Here is a 23,745-nt window from a genome sequence, read left to right on the forward strand (position 1 = left end):
GCTGTGGTAGCAACCTGTCCACCACAAGTTAGCCACGCCCTAAAGCATATTCTGCTTTATTGTCTCTGTTAATCAAAATATGACCATGATTTACTAAACGAACACCGTTCTGTATTGAGGAAGACTTGACACTAGCACTGAGACCATAAACTCTTCTTTAGAGTGTCATAGACTTCTGTACAATCTGACTTTTTTTCCAACCAGATGAGTTGCCCCCTGCTGGCCATTAGAATTCATGCAAGTTGAAGGGACATTGGCTTCACTTTTTGGAACTGGAACTGCAATTCAGTAAAATCAGTGGTACATTAAACACATTTTAAACGCTACTTCATCGGTTGATTTATTTTTCCAACTCACTGATTTATTTGGTTGTATTGTGCCAGTTGTGTCAGACTGCATTATCTGTTCCTTATTTTGCTCACAGTGGACGGCACACATGGAAGTAAAGCAGTGGAATATATTTCAGGGCAATACAAACCAACGGTTTGTATTGAATTTGTCTCATGGCTGGGAATGCATTATGATATTATCTTGACTCCTTCTTGCTCAGAGACCAAAGCATCGACAGGCTGTCTACATTGTCTCCTCTCGTGCAGGCCTAATTAAAGTGGTTTGTTGGAAGGTGGCAGATTCTGTGGTTCATGAAGTTCCAGTCTGCTGGACCTCGGTCACCATCAGAACTTGATCCTGAGGTTTGGCCCGGGTGGTTGATCTGATCAAATCTTTTGATCAATAGGCAACACATTAGCCTCAGTTTCACAGAAAATATTTGTACATGCATTACATTAAGAGTTGCAGAACAGCCTTATTGTGTGAATGATATAGCCTCACAGGACCTGTGCTCTCACCTTTCTGGTGATGATTTATGCAGTTGACGTGATGTGACACTTTACCTGTGATTACTTGTGCTTGTTGAATAGACTTGGAGCCATTTGTCAAGCTGCAAGCTGATCTCCAGTGGGATCCAACCTACTCTCTCTTTAGTAGGGCAGGAGTAGGAAACACATCCCTTTCATAAAATAGAGACTTAATCTGGTCTTGGAGCATTTGGGCTTTGCCAAAACCTCATGACTGAAAAGTAGGGAGATGGAAATTTGACAGAAGTATGGAGGAAAAAAAGAAGCACCAGAAATAAAAGGTAGAGCAGGTCCATGGCTCTCACTAGAGGCACCAATTAGTGGCCAGCGGGCCAAACCTTTGTATCTCTGGACTGACAGTCCACCAGCTGTCACCTCCATGACTGACACCTGCCTGTTGATTGACACCTGGTCCTGAAGACTCCAGACAGTTGTGCTTCTTGTGCAGTGGTCCTCACAATGGCAGTGTGCAGGTTTTTATTTATTGTCTTTTTTTTCCCTTTCAATTATTTTCATGTTGTTCGGAAGTCGTAGAAACGAGTGGGTGTGGCATTCTGCTGCTGCTGTCTGTGTGTGTTTCTATTAAAACCAAGTTTACTGTAACATTGCCATGTCTAAGTTCTTCATCTAAAACTTATGTTCAACATTTTCCTTTGGAATATGAAAGATACAATATACCTCCAGGACAGTGTAGCCTATATCAAAACTTGAAAGACATATAAACATGCCAAAATGGCAAATCTCTATGTTGGCACATATAAATTGCAAGATAATTCTTTATAGTCTACAATTCAAAGAGTTTCAGACTTTTCATCAACCATCCTTCATGGTACTTATACCTTAGATTAGTGGTTCTCAAATGGGGGTACGTGAAGGCACTCCAGGGGGTATGTGAGATTTGTGAAAAATGTTTTTAAAATTATCATCCATTAAAAAATCCTTTAGAAATAGTTATTTAATAAATATTCAATCAAAACATACATCTTTTTTTCAACCCCAAATGCTTTGCGCTGTTTAGGGGGTAGTTGGCTGAAAAAACATTTCACAGAAAAAAGGTTGAGAACCACTGCCTTAGATAATATCGCAAAACATTATTTTTTTTTTAAAACAGGCAATAAGTGATTTTGGTCTGAAGAAAAATGATTAAAATCAGTTCCTGTGCCGTCGCTTACCTTGCTTGGCCTCTCGCTAAAGCTGAAGGGATCAGCTTCGGTGGTCTGGGCTTCCACACTTGGCTCCAAAGGATCAAGGTTCATGTCTGTCCAGAGGCAAATACATTTTCCCATATCTTCTACTCCAAACAGGGGGTTCACTCACAAAACACACACAAGAGTGTTTCCCTGTACCTTGGGAAGTCCAGCAAGCGGCTTTTACTGTGCCACAGGTTTGGATTATGTTCATTGCACATCTTGTGTCACACTGTTATTTCATATTTTTGGTTTATTTATACAAGAGCAAATATACTGTTAAAAACATATCAGGTGATTGTTTCTATTTAACTTATGCTTGTAGATATTTAGTGATTTCCTTTTCCAGAATCAAAGAAAAAAATCAGAGCAGCTTTGGCCTTCAAAATTTTACGTTTCAGTAAGACACATTCCACGAGGTCAGGAACATTTGACGGCCCTTTAGTGCTGTCTGAGGTGGCATGGCGCCAGAGGAGGACCACCTTTATAGGTCATGTGATATGTGGGTCATCTTGGGGCCCGCACAGCGGATCCCCAGGATCAAACACTCTTTGATTGGCTCTTTGACTCCTTGATTTATGGGTACTGAAAGGCAACAGGAGTTCCACGGTTACACATACAGTAGAGACGCTTTTACGCAGCAGTAAGTGACTTGAAACTTTTAACTTAACGATGACTCGGTTAAGAAGGTGAAGTAGTAAAATGATTCCCATAACTCCAACTGAGTAGTCAGTAATTATGCTGGTTGTCAGGTGACAAATTCCAGTCCGAATCAGGCCAGTTTAAGCTTCTGGCAAGTTGTTTGGTTAAAGTATGAAAGCAGCAGCCGATCAGTTGACATTGCGCAAAGACAGGTACAGGACAGGTCGCCTGGGGGCTATCCAAGGGGGAGATGGGAAATTAGTCAAAATTGACAACGTGTTAACTCCGGCCTTTCCTTTCTGTCTTACCCAGTACTTTTCTTGTCTGCTCTCTTTCTCAGAATTTGGCTGTCCAGACCAGTCCAGCCTTGCAGAGGAGAGATGCATTGTGGGTAACTGGTGCGGAGCCCTGAGATGATTACAATGCACACAGGTTTGGAAAAGGCACCTACGACTTACAGGGGCCCTCAGGCTTTAAGGGCAATCTTCTACGTGAGAGGCTTATCACCTCTGCTCCAGCTCTCAGCTGGCCTTTAGAGGGCAACAGCATGATTTTTAACAATTAGTCCACCCCACTAGAGTCAGCAGCAAGAACTACCAATTAGTTTAATTCACATGCAGAAGTATTTATGTCTCTCTGGCTGTCACATACTATACACATTGTACCATTGTCTAACCTGCTTAAGTCAAACATGATGTTAAACTAAGTAAGTAAAGTATGTTGGTGGAAAGAAATGTCACTCCTAAAAATAACTGAGCAAATGTTCATGCACTGAACAAATTGATAATGCTCACCTTGATATGTTGCAAGTGTCTTTTGCTATGTGGTCTTAATATGTAATCAGTAATGTATTTGTAAAGCAAAATTAAAGCAAAATTGCATACAACTTTACACTTAAAATCTTACAAAGAGCTCTCAATAGTATAATCAGACATGGATGAGTCAATGTTCAAGTGTCATTGGCTCAAAGAGGATTCCTCATACACTGAATCCACAACATTGATTTTCATGTGACATAGTTTACATCCCAGGAAAAAAGCTATTATCCCAGAATAATCAGGGAATGTCAGTGAGACTGTTTGCCAGTCGTTCAGAGCGCTCATTAAAACAATTATACAAGACACATAATACACATGTATGTTTGCATTGAACTATTCTGGTATTACTACAGGTAAATGACAAATTGGGAACTTTTTTGAGTTTTTTTTTTGTCACACCAAGAACATAAACTTCATGTTCAATTTAACAAATATCAGACATATTCAAATTATTTTCTATTCTGACAACAAAAAAAAAGAGACATATCTTATCCCACACTGCCATACTGAAGATCACTTACCACACACACACACACGCACACACACGCACACACACACGCACGCACGCACACACACACACGCACACACACACACACACACACGCAGCTCACTAAGTCAAGACCTCCTACCTATCTAGTAGTAGCCAATCATGGTGATTATAGGCAAGAGTTGATAAACTGTGGTCCAGCCTCTCCCCCGTGTGGAAAAGCCAAGCACAAAGGTGAAGAGTGAACCACTGTTTGATCAGAGAGAATCCATTTCCATATGAGATGATCCAATTGTTGAGATGAACTCAAGCACAAACTTAAATGTAAGCACACCAACACTTTACAATTAATTAATATGTTTATCTAAAATTATACAACCTTCTTAAGGCAAACGTTATACAGTATACAGTCTATATCATTGGAGATCCGCAACTCCAAAAACGGTCTCAAGTGTCTCTGTGGGTTAGATGGGAGGTATTCCTTCAAAATGCTATTGACAGAAATGTGTTGTTGGAACAGTGACTCAAGTTCAAGCAGAGACATGACTGCACCACCCGTTTCCATTGCGCACCCAATGCCTGGCGCGCTCTGCAGGGAGGGCATCGACTTGAGACTAATATCCAGAGAGCGATATAAACGGGACACGGGGACACAGGGTTTGTGTTTGGCGTAATTCATTTCTCATGTAATTGCTCAATGTTATCAAAACATCAGATTTGGAACTTGTGTGAAAGTGAAGATGCACTCAGACTAAAATGAGACGTGTCACCGGCACAGATGAGCCACTTGATTTCAGAACAGTCTGATTGGATAAGAATGGACCTCTCAGGCACATGGCCAAATCAAGCGCCCACCCTCCCCTAAACCCCCTCCTCCCCTAAACCCCCTCCTCCCCAAGGTGTCTCATTCACTTTTTTAGATGGGCACTCGGCCCCTCCTCTCTAGCACTGACGAAATAATAGTGTGCGTTAGGCACAATTTAACTTATTGCTTAACAGCACTTCACTGGTCCCGTCGCTTCGTTCAGAGTGGAACCCTGACACTTCAAGGGGAAGAGAAAGGCGCACGGGGGAGATACGTTTTTGCGCCGATTTGGACGGGAGCTATTTGGGCACTTTTTACGCACCTATGTTACGCACTGGGACTAACTGGATTTAGGGACTCATATCGATATTTCTACGTTTTATGGAATAAAACACCATAAAATGTAAGTATTCTTTTTTTTTTTTCTGTGTGAAATAAACCAAATGAATTAGGACTATTGCTCTAAACCAGAGAACTGGCACTACATGCAAGATTTGGCTTATTGTTTTCTCAACATTTTTAATATGATATTATTATGTTTGACATGATGAGAAAAATAAATCTATTTCAGTTAACTCCTCCGTGTAAACATTCACGCGGACGCACCCAGTGATGCCGTGTTGTCCTTAGATAACCTACACTGGTGTGTCCCGCTACTGCGTGAGGCAAGTGCATTTCAAACCACTCATACTTTTTAAAATTAGAATAATGCATAGACTAACCGCAGTATTCATATATTCGACGAAAAAGCAGCAGGTGTTTCTCTGAAGAAAAAAAGTTATAAAATCGCCAAGTCAACGTAATTCCTTTCTGGATGACTATATCAATATGTTAGCTCCAGTAGCCGATACCTTTTGTTTCATAGCGAGCAGCATCTTTGAGCTTCACATAATGCTCAAACAATCTGCTACCATTTATACACCAGTGTGATGCATAAGTGCATGCACATCTTTCTTTGGATGACTCTTTCTTCTGATTTTCTCATAACCTATAGACGCCTTTTAATTTATGCACATCATTATATAAAAAAATAATAATAACAATAATAACAATAACAATTTAGAAGAAAATATGCGGTGACAGATGTATAATTTCTTTCTCTAATTATCTACCCAAAGTCCCATTTATTTAGGATGAGTCCGTTGACCTGGGCGGACCAAGTCACAAACTATACCCTCCCCAAAATATTTTAGTTAATTGTCATTGTCTCGTTTTTATAACAGTGTGCAGCTCCCACTGCGATCCACCACTTGTGTTTATACAGTGGGGTGGAAATGAGGACAGGGGGCTCACTGCTTCTGTCCTCCTGTCTCCAAAAACTCTGCAGTTCGACCCCACAAGAAGCTTTAATAATCTATCTCTAATGGGAACTAATACAAATATTCTGCAGTTATTGTGATATGTCATATAATGTGATGTCCCTTGTTTCCAACTGGGTTTTCAAAGTGTCCCCTTATTTTTGGAGGGAGATCAATATGTTGCAATCCAGAAAAATGTATATGGAAGTTTATCTGTATTGGTTAAAGTTTAGATCATGTCAATCCATGTTGACTATTAATATGTTAAAAAGTGTGCACTAATGTCTATAGATATTTATATATTTTTTTAAATGTTTAGATGAGGAATAGGTGGTCATCTCATTATTTTTTTCTGATGCCCATGATAAGAAAACTATCTGTAGCAGAACGATGTATTATAACTCAACAAAGACATGGAACATATGGATTCCCTAAAAAGCTAAAAGAAACAACATAAATGTAAAGAGTGGTTTCCTAATGCACTTTTTGTGTTTGTTTTCAACAGATGTTACTATATATAAAGTATATCCTGTGGTTATATTGTCTCTGTGAAGCTGCCACTGCAACAGGTATGTTTTGAATGAACAAATGCTTATTTTGTTTCAGTCACTCCTTTCACCCTCCCTCTTTCTCCCCAAATCTCCCCTTTTCTTTTATTTCTTTCTCTTCCTCTATCCCCCTATGTGAGTTAACTTAATATAATTTGAAATTTGCCGTCCGTACTCTACAGCTCATCTGCAGCAAAGTGACTGATTCAATTACATTTATTTTATATAGCCCACAATCACAAATTATACATTTGCCTCAGAGGGCTTTACAATCTCTACACATACGACATCCTCTGTCCCGGGACCTCACATGGGTTCAGGAAAACCCATACGTTGATGTGTCAGCGTTTCCTCACAGCATTAAGGTTTCCCTGTGTTCTTAAAGTAGCAGATTGTGATAAGCCCCTTCCAGTCTTCTTCCTGTGAAACCTATACAAGACTTTACCCAATATTGAAGGTGACAGTGTTGACCACAGAAGTTTGCATCTCGGGCCCCGCTGGCCCCCCTGGTGCTCCTGGCGCTCCTGCCCCCCAGTCTCTGGTTACGGATGGACACCTTTCAATTAGACTTGGCTCCCAGTCTGGAAATAACAGCTGGTTTCACCCCTCATCCTAATAAGGCCCTCTGTTAAAGCACACACACACTCATGCCTCTGGGGCTGTCCCACCAATGTTTCCAGAGCATTCCCCACATTGTTCCCTGTAAGCCCCCCACCCCCACACCAAAAAAAGGTGAATCTTCTTCCTCTCCACAGGGCAAAGCGTGATTCAGCCTGTTGCCATTTGTTTGTGTCTGGTATCCTGTCTGTGATCCCCTTTGCTTCGCTTCATCACATAGAAGTGGAGTGACACTAAGTTACAGTCAACAGCTTTAACTCTGGATTGACCTGAAATGTAGGTGTAGGTGTGCAGAATCACATTTTTTGTTGAGAATAGAGTAGGTGGTCACGAGTAGGGAGATACATGATATTGTGCAGTGCTGCAGACATATTTCACTTACTTTTTGTGTGGGTCTACCTGTCATCATCAGGGATTATTTATGAAGGAAAACGTGTCACTCATCAGTGGCCTAAGATGAACTGATGTAACCATGTTTAACTAATTATCTTTAACTTCATACAAACATGCTGCACATACACTGGAGTCAGTGTTGAATGTGTTCCCACACCCAGTATTTTGAGGATGAGGTTTGACTTTCCAGGAGTCATTTTCAGGCCATGATGCATGTTTTTTTTTTTTATGAGTCTGGGTGTAGTTGTCACAGCCTTTCAGCGTAAATGAGTTGGGAAATTAATAGCGTCTACTAGCATCTGGTAGAATGAGAGTCAACAGAAGAAACATTTATCTGCATAGAAAAATAAACAAATATTACAGTAGTGAATCGATTTTTATTATTTGGAAATGCATTTTATCCTTTTGCTTTTTGCCTTTCAGCCTCCAACATGTTATCGATAATCAGACCGGTCACCGGATCCCTCTCAGGGAAGGTCAATCTTCCCTGCTTCTTCTCCATCATCCCAACCTCGGCACCACTGATCAGTCCCAAGGGAACTGTCTCTTACAGCAGAGATTACTTACGGATCAAATGGACCAAACTCGATGGAGAAGTGGAGTCAACAGTGATGGTGGCACAGAATGGCGTGATCAAAATAGGCTCAAGCTACAGGAACCGTGTCTCAGTGCCCAGTCACCCTGAGGATGTTGGTGACGCCTCATTGACAATGGTCAAGCTGCGGGCCAGTGATGCGGGCACTTATCGATGTGAGGTCATGTACGGCATTGAGGACACCCAGGATACAGTTAACCTTGACGTCAACGGTAAGAAAGTCATGATCCCTCCCACGTCATACTAGAATCTGACGAGACTCTAACATTGCTTCCCAGAGATACTCTCTGAACGTAGAGGGGGGTTGCTGCAAGGGTTTAATAATAGTGAAATGCAATACAAGTGGTGATAGAAATGTAAACAATGTGAGAGAGCTATGGGCGCCCTTCTGCTTACTTTGATAGCAGCAGCTACCCAGTAGTTACACAGAGTAACAACAGTTTTCACTTCTTATTTTAGAGGCGATGCCCTTTTAAAAAAAGATGAGACTCTGGGTCCCTGCCCATACCAAGTACAGCAATGTTTTAGTTACAGAGTTCAGACATCTAACCCAATAAGCCATTATAGCTCAAATATGGATGGTATTACACATGTTGGTAGAACAAAATATATGTCATAACCTCAACCATCCCTGCCATCTTGGGTGTCACTTTGTCAATGCATATTTTTTTCTTGGTGGGGCACTCAGTGGGTGTTACAAAGTCTTTTTACTTTGCCTTTCCTGAGTAATATAATAATATGAGTAAACCCTACTCACATGTATTACCAGTCCTATACCAGTGTCATTATGAGCATTCTACACATCACTTGTGTAGAATGTAGAAAGTATTTTGGGAGATATAACACATTTTTTGGGAATGTAGAAAACATGGGTGGGGTGGGGGGGATACTGGGATAGTTATTTTTTTTTTCTGGTTTCCAATTTTCAATGTTAATTAGGCCCCTCAATCATATCTTTTGCATCTGTTTACTGTCCACACATATGAGGATTTCAGGGCCATGGAGTCATCTGCAGTTATCTCTTTCATTTGTGGTGAACTAGTATGTTGCTTCTCTTTTTGGTTTATTTCTAAGTTCCCCCTTTCCAAAGAAGCTGAGGGACTCAAATTATTTCCCCCCATGGTGTGTGCTTATTAAAGACATTTAAGTTATTTACAGCTGAAACTATGCTGGTGAAATCCAGATCACTATGTTCATGTTTCTATACAAAACTAAGCTTTTCCATGGTCATTTTAAAATGTGTTGCCAGGTGTTGTGTTTCACTACCGGGAAAGCACCAGCAGATACACTATGGATTACCAAAATGCTGTCCAAACCTGCCGAAATATTGGAGCAACTATTGCTACATATGACCAACTGAAAGCAGCTTATGAAGATGGCTTTGATCAATGTGATGCCGGCTGGATTGCTGACCAGACAGTGAGGTTAGCTGCGTTTTAATTGTCTGGCATAAAGTCATTTGTTTTTCAAAAAACTGCAATTCAATTATGTATATGTAAATACTTACCTATGTCTTATAATACCTCATTGTTTTATATCTGCACAGATACCCAATTACAAAGCCAAGGAAGGGCTGCTTTGGAAACCTACAGACTAAACCTGGTGTTAGGTCATATGGGACCAGGAAACCGACGAACACCTATGATGTTTACTGTTACGCAGACAAACTTGACGGTGAGTCAATCACAAAATTAGGCCTTTCTTGTTTTAACCAATGAGGTGTCCTTTAGAGCAGTCATTCCAAAAGACTGAGTTGGGACCCAGCTGTGGTTCGCAGGAGATTTTATTAGGGTTGGCAAATCAATTTCCAGAACTGCTTCCATAGCCATTTATTTAACATTAATACTTTCAGTGCACCTTTTTGCCACATGAGAGAGACTGAATTTTTGTATTTCTCTCACATTTGTAGAATGTAGAAATTGCAGTAAAAATGGTCAGTGACCATCATTTAGGCACAAATATGCTCTTCTCACAATTTTTAGACAAGTCATTTGGGTCGCGTTGGTTTGTCATCTTTTAAAAGTGGGTCCCCAGAAAAAAATGTTTGGAAAATATTGTTTTCAAGGCTGACACACCCTCTGAAATGACGAAACCTTAAAATGATCAGAGTGCCAAAGAAAATTACTTTTAAAGCTTACACTGTGGAATCACACTTAATTGTTTTGTTTGAATACTGCATTGGTAATAATGTGTCATCTTTTATATATGTTCCTACTCCAAAGGGTGTTAGCTCCCAAATAATTTGACTTTAAAGCAAGAATCAACATGTATAATGGGCTTTGACAAAATCAGCAACCAACATGTGATAATGGTGGTTTTAAATGTCTTTGACACCCCTTACAGGAAGTCCTAATTTCTCAGTCGTTGCTGTCTGTTCATTATCCTGCCTGTTACAGCTGATGGACTAAACTATACTCAGAGCATTGTATGAGCCTTAACATCAGTCAAGAGGGATGTTAACTTGCCACTTTAACCCCAGTCAGCCATTTGTAGTTGTTCTTCCACCAGGGTCAAGCACATACATATTCCACTTAGTGCTTGAAGCTCTCTCAAAAGAAACTATACATGCATTTTTGACCCCATTGTATTCTGGGACAGTTGTGTACAGATATTATCACATGAAATAGTAGAGTTTGGTTGTTGAAAGTGAGGACTTGTGTCTTGTCTTGTCCACTGTTAAGAGGGAGGACATGTCTGGGTGGAAAGGTGTCATCTTGTTCACTCACTCCAAGGGAAAATCCTAACGTCCTGAAGTATAGACACATTCATTGACAGGCTAGGCACATTGTCTGCATTGCTATCCCACCTCTGAGTAATATAATGAATGAACTACTGTTGTCCTAAATATGATCGGTGGGAGATGTTTTGGGTCCATGCCCTGCACAGCTGTGACCTTTGTCAGCTGTTTTTCGGCTATGTCTCTTGTGAAAGGTCAAACTGATAAAGAAATCTGTATTTTAAGATTACTCCAGATGATATGCCTTTGAGCTCTGTTTTCAGTTCAAGTTATTTAAAATGAAATACCAAATGGCTGTTCTTCTGTTTGTGATACCGCAGTGATTCAGGCCAATGTTTGTTGCCCTCGATGCTTACTTAGAGTAATCAGAGTTTGTGCCATGATCACGGATACTTTGTTGCCATGTTGCCTTTGAGTTAGAGCTTTTTCTAAACCATTCATTGCACTTTGCCATTTTTTATTTCAGGTGAAGTGTACTATGCTCCTGTGACCCAAAAGATGACCTTTGAGGAGGCAAGTGCAGCATGTAAGATGAGGAATGCTGTGCTGGCAACCCCTGGCCAGCTCCACGCTGCCTGGCGACATGGTCTGGACCAATGTGACTATGGCTGGCTCTCCGATGGCAGTGTACGACACCCTGTTGCAATACCCAGAATGCAGTGTGGGGGAGGCCTGCTCGGCGTCAGGACCATGTACCGTTACAGAAATCAGACTGGCTTCCCAGAACCAACTAGGAAGCTTGGAGCTTACTGTTTTAAAGGTAAACTCAATCACTCACATGGTATTGTTGTTTGTATTTGGTATATTTACAGTATGTCATTGAGCAAAGTGTTACTTGCATGTGGTGGGTCATATATGTTATACATATTTTGGTTTAGACAGTCACAGATCATTCCCTGTCAAAACCAGGCCTGGACTGTGAGAAGCTATTCAATTCAATTCAGTTTATTTTGTATAGCCCAAAATCACAAATTACGAATTTGCCTCAGAGGGCTTTACAATCTGTACACATACGACATCCCTGACCTAGGACCTCACCTCACATCAGGAAAAACTCCAAAAATTTAAAAAAACCTTTCTCGGGGAAATGGGGAAGAAACCTTCAGGAGAGCACCAGAGGAGGATCCCTCTCCCGGGATAAACAGAAGCAATAGGTGTCATGTGTACAGATGAACAGCGTTACAGAGTTACAACACATTTAATGAATATGACAGAAATGTATGAATAATTAGTAGGCATGGACCACGATCCATGAAACAGAAGGAGAAAGAGAGACGGGGCGTATCAGCAGGGCCATGGGAGGAGACACAGAGGCATCGCGAAAGAGGCCAGACCAATGAGGTCGGTCTTTGAGGCAGGAGGCACAGAGAAGGAGGCAGGGCCATTGGGAAGGAGGCCAGGTCTAGGCCAGAGGCTGGATGCAGGAAGCAGGGACAAGGACCCAGGACCAGCTTCAGACACAGCCAGGTCCAATGGACCCTATGAGACCTGAAGTCACAAAGACTCCGGGGAGGAAGCAGAGTTAGTAAGGTGCGATGGAGAGATGTAAATTCATCCATAAGGAGAGAGAGAGAAGAGGAGATAGGAGCTCAGTGTATCCTAAAACATCCCCCAGCAGCCTATAAGCCTATAGCAGCATATCTAGGGGCTGGACCAGGGCAAACCTGATTCAGCCCTAACTATAAGCACTCTTAAAGAGGAAAGTCTTAAGTCTACTCTTAAATGTGGTGACTGTGCTATGATCTCATCTCCTCTTCGCGTCTGTTTCCCCACCCTTCAATTTATTGCGTCTTTGCACCGTTGTACACATTTCCACATCTGAACCAGACCAGCATTTGTAAAAGCTTACAACCTGTTTTATATTTTGTCCTTTGTTCTGGAGGAATCATTTTCTTTTGAGCATTGCATGTTAAATGCCAGTCTGGTCGAGCATCTTGTAGTGTACAATAGAACTAATTGTCTCACATTTTAGTATCACGCACATTTATGTGGCAACAAAAAATTGCCAAGAGGGAAGTGAAATCATAGTGCTAAAAACTTTAAATGGGCAACACAGCTCTTATTCTAATGTGGGGGGAGAGGGGGGGGGGGGGGGGGGGGGGGGGGGGTTTGTGAACAGTATCTGTGCTTATGTATCTCCATTACTTCCAGCTGGCCAAATCAAGGCTCCTTAAGCTTTATCCTCATACAACCTCACTGTTGAAGTGAAACAAACTCACTTGCCATCAATTGTGTATTTTGTAAGCTCTTTTTGTTGTCTTTGGACTTGCTTGTAGGTCACATTTAGAAATGCAGGGAAACAACTGCTTGTAGCAAACCATGGTGATTACTGACCATGGGAAGACAGGAGAATATAGCTATGGAGCCTTATAAATAGTGACACTTCATGGTTCACCGGATGTTCGCAGAATTATTCTAATCCCTCCTCAAAGAGTGTTCTTAACTAATCAGTATCCCCAGGGAAAAACCAAATGACAGATGAGAGTCACTATCTAGAGAAGCAGCAAAAGTAACAAATACCTCACCTGTCAGCCTTTTTAGTCTCACTATCTAACTCTCTTTCGCCTTCATCGTCTCGTTTCCGCTGTCAGAGTTTGCCCTCTGTCATTCTCACTTGTACTTATCAGAGCAGACGTTTGGATAATGGACAAAGCTACTGCTGGACTTCTAAATCCAGTCATCCTCGGTGACCCCTGACCTGGCCTTTCCATCTTTACAAATGAGAGGTTGGACAGATAAGCCTTCCACTGCCTGGCAATTTACTGCCCCTGAGCTATGCTCTTGCAGTGATAAGTCCCGATGGAGTTCAGAGGGCACACAAACAGGCCACCCTCACCTCCTGCTCTGTGTATTCTATGTCAGCTCTCTCAGTCCTGTTGTATTTACGCCCCCGTCTAAGTGCTTTTCAAGTACCCTTGTTTAGTTGGACTCACTCCATCATTTCCTGCTCACAATAATAACTCATAAAAAATATTTAAACCCCAAGTAAGTTAGACTACACAGAAAGGAAGTTGCGGCAGAGGGGAGAGGGGGATAGTTGGTCTCTGATTGGTCTCTGCAATAGCACGAAGAAAACAATAGCCTCAGTAACAGTGTCGGTGAGATAATGCAGTCTGTGAGAGCAGGCCCCTGTTTTTCCGAAAGGAAAAACGTGTCTCACGCCTTACTTCAGAGATAGTTTCATGAAAAAAAGGGCTAGTACGTAATGGCGAACAGCTGGCTTTACACAGTCTGTCTGCGTCAGCGAGGAAAGCTTTCTAAGTTTCTGTTTATGGGTGTGTGTAAATGAGAGAGCACGGGAGGACAGTGGGGCGGGAGCAAACGTAAAAAGGTTAAATGGGATTAACTCACGAATAAAACCTTAAGAAAGAGTAGGAAATTAATTAGAAATAATTTAAATACCATCACTCCCATATGGAAAGTTGAAGTCAGGGACTGCTGCTTGATGACAGGACGAAAGAAATGTAAACACTTGACCAATGAGAGTCATTTCCCAAAGTAAGAGAGGACAAACACAGTTAGGGCAACTCTATCAAAACCACAAATCTAGTTTCCTTTAAGTTTATACCCTGTTTAATTCCTGGTACAGTCACGTGAGTCCTTTTAGTCGGGAATGTTTAGAGAAACATTCAAAGTGCACTTACTTTTTCACAGAAAATAGAACACTTTGAAAATGACCTCATTTGCCATGAGATGATTACAAACTATCCAATTTCACTGGGTAACAAGCGGTAGACTATTAAATGTAAAATCAGCATGATAATCAAGATAAATGAGGTTAACAATGCTGCAGATGAAAACTTTGTTCCATAAATTAGTATTGGTTCCAATGTTAATGTTATCATTAAAGTGAAGTTTATACAACATTAGGAGTTAAAAGAGGAAGCTTCTTGGAAACTTTTAACTCTGGCTACTTTAATGTAAAGTTTCACCCTGTTTTTACAGCTGTGGCATATGACTCTTTGACAGATTTGATTAAATTATATATTTTCTTTTTCCACTGATGTGTGCTTCCTAGGAAGGACTAGGGTGATCAACCAGACATCCTTTGTGGACATGTCTGTGATAGAAATCCTCACCACCACCATCAGCTCCACCACCTCCATCCCTTTACTGGAGAGTACCACCCCTACACTAACCCCAACATCAGAGGCAGAAGATCCTCCCTCTATGTTCTCCACCAGTATGACTCCAACTCGACTCAGTCCAACAGGCCATGAAGAAGAGTTAATCACTACAGTTTCACCCACCATCAAAGAGGAACATGAAGACACTGTTGATGTAACAGTGGCTCCAGACTTTAATGTTGATGACTTTGGAAGTGAAAATGTAACCCATATGGAATCTGCTCCCCACCGTGGTGACACATTCTCTAAGCCCCAACACACAACAGAGAGCCCTGTCTTCACAGAGTCGGTGGACCGATCCTTCGAGGAGCCTGACGATCAGTCAATAATTGAGATCAGCACAATTCAACCTGATGTCCCCATGCCAGAAGCCTCTCTCAGCACAGAGCCCATGTTTGCAAAGGGGAGCACTGAGGAAACTATTCTGGATGATCTGATCACCAGAGCAATGACCTCCAACATAACCAACACTCCCACGGAATCAACTGAATTGACCAGTGAGGAGGTGTTCAGCTCCACAGAATCACAATCAACTATTTGGCATCATTCAACAACACCATTCCCAGACTATGATGAGAATGAGACTGAGTTTGCGATAGAGGGACTGCCACCTACTCCGCCACCCCAACAGGACCTCTCATTCATTCCATTAGACAGGACTAGTATTATTGATGGAACAACAACTGTCATCTACAAGGATGAGATCACACCTGGAGCCACAACAGCCAGCAATGCCCCGATTGGCATTGGAACCTCATCTGAGAATATGACATTGCCAACAAGTGTACATGCGTCAGCAGTGGCTTACAAGACCACTACTCCTGGTGCAGTGGTGGATGAACCATCCATCCAAGTGACGGCCATCATTCAGAATGTATCAGGTGAGCCATACCAACAATTTTTATTTGGCAACTTTGTATTCAGTACATACAGTTCTAATTCAAGTGCAATTCAGATTTTGTTGTGCAAATAGAAAATTGTGTTATTTTACCACAATAATGAAATGGTTAAAAAATTGAAGGAGGGCTTGGCTGCAAAAAAAATTCATATTTTTGGAGATAGATAAAACTTCCTCTGTATTGTTTGAGGCTGGCTTTTAATTTACTGAAGTGCAACGAGTTTTGCAATTTGGTCCATCCCCAATACTCTGTACATTTTATTTGAGGGAAATAAGAATTTGTTGTATTTGTTGCTTTATGTTCTTTCACTATTTGTAACAAGTTGTTGCACGTTGTTTGATGAAAATGTGATATCTCTCATGAATAGCCGTTGCAGTTTTTATTATGAAGTTCGATTATACAGTAGCTGGGAGTTCGGGGAGGCCGTGCTGTCCAGGGTGCTGAAGTAGAGAGGAAGATTGATTTAGACTGCCAGTGAAATGTATAGTGGTTGGATTCAACACAGCATAGAATGTAAACACAACATAAGGAATGTACCACACAAGCTCAAATCAAATCAAGGCTCACACTAATATATAATATTGACCTTTTCTATTGTATGACTTCCTGTACTTTTACTCTTATAAACTGTTAGACAGCAAGGATTAGTTAAGGTTCAATAACTTGGACCCCAAATTAATATCTAACTTAGTGGTAATTACAATTTACACAGGCAGTTACAGGGTACTGGTACATGTTTGCATGGTGAGTCAATTATTTGCATGTAAATTCTTCCCCAATTTACCAAGTTGAAGTGTTTTGTTCTCCGGTTCAATCGGGCTCATGTTTGTGTGTGTTCTCAGCATGGCCTGCTGAAGGATTGCTCGCCTTAGGAGTTCCTTTGTCAGTCCAGCTGCACAGATGATAACCATTGTGACATATAAAGAATATGGGAAAGAGAGAGGCAGAGAATAAGAAAAAATGAAAGGATGCAGCAGTAGAGAGAGAGTGGAATCCGTATCATGAATAACATATCTAAAAGACAAAAACTTAAAGGTGCAAAGTAAAGGCTCTGGCGGCATCTACCGTTGAGCTTTCAGATTGCAACCAACTGAAACTTCTCCGACGTGCCAAAAGTTTAGGAAAACTACGGTGGCCAAAGAAAAGCACCCTCTCCGTAGAAGATATTCTAAGAAAACTAAATCAGAACGATTCTTATTTTCAGGTTGTTATACACTGAAGAAATATACGTATTCATATTATATTCCATCGCTGCCATCAGAGCCCCCAAAATGGTTAATACTGTTCCTTTAATATAAAACCTAATCTACTCATGATATACAGGAATGATTAATAACATGTTCCTTTTTCAGCTGTGTATATCATGTTATTATTAAATTGAGAATTTTGAAATACATATTTCGGCCATGACTTTCAGGTCAACAGCGCATGATCTCACATGCAAACAGCAGCTGCATAATTTTGTACTCCTTTAATTTGCTCTGCAACTGAGATGCAAACATTGCTATGGTGACTCATTCCTCGCCCCAGAAGAGCAGCTCTCGTTGAAAGAGAGAGATCTGCTGAATTGGAAAGGACACAAGTGAAAGCATTGGTTGTTTAGCAGTTATTTAGAATGTGGTCTTGCTCTGAGGATATGGTGCTACTCTAGGTTATACACACTGTCTGTTCATTAACACGGTGTATAGTGTGGTCAGTTTAGTTGCCCAGAGCACACATTACATAACTTGTATGTTTGTGGGTGTATGTACAGTCTTGTATGTGAAAGAGATGCAAAATTGTCCTGTGTGTCTGTATGCCTTGTGTGTATTTGTACTGCAAATCACTATGCATTTGCAGTATTTCTCTCCTTCTGTGTGCATGCCCCATATTACTGACAGCCAGCCTGGCAATAACAGAGATGTGTTGGCAGTCTACCTGAGTAAGCACAGATGCCTGTCTTCGGCACAGACTGGACACCACCTCAAGAGGTGACGTCACCGCCAACGCAAAGCCTCCCCTCTCTATGAGGACAGCTGAAGGCTGCCGGACCAAAGCGAGTGATTATAGCTGCTTTTACTGCTGCATCATGTGATGTGGCTCGGCTGAGGCCCTCGAGGACTCTTTCTGCTCTCCCAGTCTGGGCTTGTGGAAAGTATTGTATCACAGAGAGAACTCTGTTGTCTGGCTACATGGCAACAAAGTGGCCAGTAATATCAATGAAGGAATATTTAGTGTTGCCCATGTCTGTCACTGTCATTATCATGCCATGTGTTTTAGATCAATTAAAGACAAGTACATTTTTTATGTGATGATCCTCTAAGGCGTTCCAACCACATATGTCACACATCAATGCACAGAACCACTAACAGTACATTCTTACTGTGATACAAATAGTGGTTTAACATTCAATTCACTAAGGCTTGCTAAATTGATCTCAAGGAACAGTGTGACCTTTTAGGATATACCAATGTGCTCCGTTTGAAATCTCATTTATGCACCACGTACTTAATATGTGCACAATCGTTCAATAAACTGTACTATGTATCTTTTCGGAACTATAATTACCACGTCACTATCTGAGAAGCTCCTTGCCGGTTGGAAACACCTAACCATGGTAACTTGTGCCAACCTCAAATAATGATTCGTGAGCGAAAGTGGACTTACACTTACATTGAAGCATTGTTAACGTTACAGAGCTGTCCGTTATTGTCTGTTATGAATGTTCTTGTCACAGCCGCATTTAATTGTGGGATATTTAAGGTGAATGATCTGGACATTCATGTTTAATGTGAATTTTGTATCTTCAGCACAAGCAACGAGAGGGAATGGCCTGTGTGTGTGTGTGTGTGTGTGTGTAGGTCAGTCAGGGGGCCAATTCCCTGCGTTTCCATTGCCTGCGTTTCCATTGCCTGTGTTTCCATTGCCTGGCCTGGGTTGCAAACAGGTATCTCTCAGCAGCCCTGAGCTGCTGCAGGTGTTCTTGTTTGCAACCAATAATCTTTCTGAATCAGAGAGAGAGAGAGAGAGCGAGAGAGACAGAGAGAGAGTAGTTCATTTGTATTCCAAAGGATCTGTTGTTATGTGTGAACAACAGGACCAAACTGTTTATTTTAGGATTATGTATCGCTCTGTTCTTTTTGCCAGCTTCCATATGTATATTATCAGATATGCTAAAAACTTAACGTTACTCTCAAGGCTTTGATTTATTTAGGGCATTGGCAAACACAACTGGAAGTTGTTTTTTTCTGTAAACATTAATATTTTCTTGTACTTGCCTGTGGATATACTAAAAGAGTTGTGTAATGAGGGTGTGTGGTCAGTGTGTAGTCTAAGTGAGCATCTATTGTGGCCCTCGGGGCAAATTGTGACCCTCGGGGCAAAACAATAATATTAACACTTTGAATGCGTAATTCAGAACCACAACTTTTTTTTAATAGCATGATGATATTGCCAAATTTTAAAATGAAAGCTGTCCTCAATTATTATTTGTCTCAAATGTATCTTAACCATTGCCTGTGTTACTTCAGTACACTTTTGAAACAAATAATACTGGGACCACTCCAGAATATTGGCCTATGAATATTTAATATCCAGTTATTAACACTATAGACACTATCGCTGACTATCCTTGTAACAATATAGCTACAACTTAGTACATTGACAAAATTGGGTTTTGTCAATGTACAATTGACTTTGTTAACATTGGCAAAGTCCATGTTCAAATGGCTTCTTGATAATATTTGCTTTTCACATTAATTGAGAATATAAATCTCTGAATTATGGTTTGAATAAAGTTCAGACACAAACATTTTAGAGAATGATTCATTTGTGTTTTGTTTATTTTGTTTTTAAAATAATTATTTTGAGAGACTACTGTGAGAACTGTTACTGTTTTGTTGCTGTTTTAACCATAGCATTTTCATTGTTAATCACAATTTAACATAGATATTCAAGTTCATTTTTCACTTTTAGTTTACTTGTAATCCATTGACTCGCTAACGGATGCAGCATAATAAGAGGTAGTTCATACAACTGATCAAGGAGTTCTGTCCCCAAATACTTGCTAAACAAGTATTTGGGGACAGAACTCCTTAATCAGTTGATGTTAGACCCTCTCTGCAAGGTAAACATCCATGTCTTTTAATGTTTGTCACCTGGTAGTCAATGCTGAGATAACCTTGGTGACATCACTAGGGTTAGTTTCTAAGACTCGACACTCTAGAGCCACAAAAGTAATGTAATACTCTCCATGTGTGGTAAACTAAATGTAATGTGATAGAAAAATGAAAACAGCACCTCTTATGTGTGTGATAGTGTAAATATGTGTAGTATAACCCTGTACCTACCAATACAATAGGTTTGTTGTTAGTGGTTTCTCTGTTATCTTTTTATCTATAAACTACACTTTCAGTTGCTTTAAACATTTTATTTTTCTTTATTTTCCTTCCAGTTGACCAGACTCTACAGCCACATGATTCTCAATCTCCCACTATACCAGTTGTGCCTGACCATCCCACCCCCTCCATAGCCGATGGTGAGCCCATCCAACAGAGTGGCGAACAAGACCTTTCCTCCCAAACATCTGTAACTATCACTCCAACTGTAAGCTTTATAAATGGTAAACATGAGATCACACTAGAGCCACAGAGTACAGAAGAAAAAGAGGCCAAAGGTACCCAGATTTTGACAAATGTGACAAGTCTGGGAGCAAGCGATGAATTAACCACAGTGTTTGATTATAGTTGGACCGATCTCCCTGTTGATAGCTCAACTGAATCTACAGAGGAACTGACTGAAATACTGGGCTCTACAGAGATCCCAGATGTTTATGTTGATGAGTATGACCCTGATATAATCCCAATAGTTGAATCTACACCTCCTCACATACTCCCTAAAGAGGATGAGCTGATCATAAAGGACCCAACACAGACAGAAACAACCTCTGTTCTAGCCTCAACAGTGGAGGACACGTTATCAGAAAGTACACAAAAAACAGGAGCGGGCCTAGCTCCCACAGATGCCACAGAGGAGATGAGTGATGTCAGATTTACCTCTGCTGACTTTGTTCCCACAGTAACACCAGCTGAGCCAGAGATCACCAAAGCAACTAAAGAAACCCAAACCCCGAAGTCTGAAGAAGAAACCACCCCTGTCATCACCACATATGTACAAGAAGAGGCAGGCGAGTCAGGAAGGACTCCCACCTATTTAAAACATGACTCAGAAGTGACTCAGACAGAGAAGGCTAAGGACCAATCCCCCGCTACTTCTTCAACTAAACTTTACACAGCCAGAGATAAAGAAGAGACCACAGAGGACATAAAGAGCACATCTGCCACTCCAGCTGCTGAAGACAGTACTCAGCCTGCAGTACAGACTGTGTACACTCTCTCCTCTGCTGACCTTGAAGGGAAAACACAAACATCAACAACTAGTAACTCACAGAGCTCCACTCAAGATGTGGAGGGAGGAAAAGAGACCGAAGCCCCAAAAGAATTTGCCTTCAGTACAACAGCTCCTTCAGTATCTAGTGGCTCAGCCTCTCCTGAACAGACAGCCAAGACTGAGATACCAGCAACTATTGATGTTGGCAGCACTGAATCATCAGCATATGCAGCACCTATCCTGGCTGAAACTTCACCTCGCATGGACACAAATCAGGGAAGGAGTTCAATCAGCAAAATCCCTTCGGTCTCACCTACTGAGACATTTGCGACTGATGCAATGTCTACACCAGAGGAAGAGGCTTCAGGTGTTCAAACAGTAACAATGTTTTCAACCAGCCCAGTATCCCATATATCGGCTGGGACTGCAACATCATCTTCAAGTTTAAGTGCTACACATACAACAGATCAAGCTAAATGGGTGAGTGAAGTAACAGCGCAAACAGCAGACAGAGATAAAACAATCATGACATTGTCATCACCGACCACTATCCAAGAGCAAAGGAAACAATATAAGACAACAACTCCTCCCTCTCATGAATCCATTGCAACAACTGCTTCACCCTTATACAATGCTATTGAAATTATTAAGACAACAATGGCCACAATAACTGAATATTTCAGTCAGTACTCCTCACAGAGCATATCATTAATAAGTGAATTACCTGAGGAAATCACTGGTGTCACAGAAGAGCAGTCTTCAGTAAATCAAACTTCCTTACCTGTGGCCACCTATACTTCTCCAGTCGATAGCACAGTCAAACCCAATGAATTTATATCAACTGCAGCCTCAACAGTGGAAATCCCAAGTGCAACTAAGGACACAACAGAGATAGGTCAAACAGTGACCAAAGCAAGTGGCAATAAAGAGAGAAGGTTGTCAGGCACTAGCATTGCTGTACAGATTATAGATGAAGAAACTTCTGGTATGACAAAGGTCACAGGTCAGTGGGATTTGTCCACATTAACTCCAACAACTGGTAACGTAGAGGACAAATTGATTCTTAGTCAAGTAGATGAAGTTGGCTCAGGTGACAAAACCCCTGATATGTTAGCACCAACGTCTTCTTTCACAGATGCATATTTACCCTGCAATACTGACGCACCAACAGTAATGTCACCTCGAACAACAGAAAGTCTTGAAACAGATCGGACCAAACTAACATCATTTATCGAACAACCATCAACTTCTCCAATCTCTGATGAGACACTCATGGGCTCGATAACAGTGTCTCCAAAACTGGCTTCTGTTGTAACATCTTCTGTTACAGACATTGAGGGTAACGATATTATGAGTGGAACTACAATGGTGGAGTTCAGTGGATCAACCATCAAACCTGAAACAGCATCATTTCCAATTATCACAGATTCAGAGAGTTCTGGAGATGTCATTGAAGACTCTTTCATTACAGCAACTCCTGTTTATTCATTGTGGAGTACAGAGTCACCATCAGTGACACCATCACGTCAAACTGGAACAAGTCATACTTCAATATCAGCTGTTACTGGGGCTCCGTCACTCTATAGTACTGAGAAACCAACACCAGAGTCACCTGAAACACAAAAGACTGTAACCACAAGTCTGTATGAGAAATCATCAGTAACACAAGAGACAAGTTCTGCTTTCCCAACAACTGATGAAGAGAGCTCAGGTGATCAGAATACTGAGATTACGATTAAAGATCCCCCAGCCCCCACAGTCTCCTCATTGTCTAGCACTGAGAAATCAACAGCACTTCCACTTGGGGAACAAGACAGTGCTGTCACTGTTCGGACAGAAAAGTCTTCACTCTCCCCTGTTGCTTATGAGTCAGAGCAAAGTTCCAGTGTCACTCTGACAGATGTAGTTGATGACCAAACCCTTGATATGTTCACTCCAACCTCATCTGCAACAGCTACATCTTCTCTCTTCAGAACTGACGCACCAACAGTACTGTCACCTGTAACAACAGAAAGTCTTGAAACAGATAAAACCAAACTGCCATCACTTACCGAACAATCTTCGGTTTCTCCAATCTCTGATGAGAGACTCATGAGCTCGATAACAGTGTCTCAAAGACTGGCTTCTGTTGTATCATCTGTTGTTACAGACATTGAGGGTAAAGATATTATGAGTGGAACTACAATGGCAGAGTCCATTCATTCCATCGGTGGATCAACCATGAAACCTGAAACGGCATCATTTCCCATTACTACGGATTCAGAAAGTTCTGGTGATGGCAGTGGAGATGTCATTGAAGACTCTTTCATTACAGCAACTCCTTTTTCTTCATTGTGGAGTACAGTGTCACCGTCAGTGACAGCTTCT

General features: G+C 41.2%; 1 protein-coding gene across 1 annotated transcript in view; it reads left to right on the top strand.

Annotated features, from left to right (window-relative positions):
- Positions 1-8,084: 8,084 nt before the first annotated feature.
- LOC117735919 (versican core protein-like) overlaps positions 8,085-23,745 on the top strand; it is a 42,819-nt gene continuing 27,158 nt past the window's right edge. Inside the window, exons 1-4 of the mRNA XM_034540838.1 lie at positions 8,085-8,460; positions 9,498-9,672; positions 9,795-9,922; positions 11,452-11,745. Of these exons, the coding sequence (XP_034396729.1) occupies positions 8,085-8,460; positions 9,498-9,672; positions 9,795-9,922; positions 11,452-11,745 (973 nt within the window). The remainder of the gene's footprint in view (positions 8,461-9,497; positions 9,673-9,794; positions 9,923-11,451; positions 11,746-23,745) is intronic.

Source organism: Cyclopterus lumpus, chromosome 9 (genome assembly GCF_009769545.1).
Source record: "Cyclopterus lumpus isolate fCycLum1 chromosome 9, fCycLum1.pri, whole genome shotgun sequence".
NCBI lineage: Eukaryota > Metazoa > Chordata > Actinopteri > Perciformes > Cyclopteridae > Cyclopterus > Cyclopterus lumpus.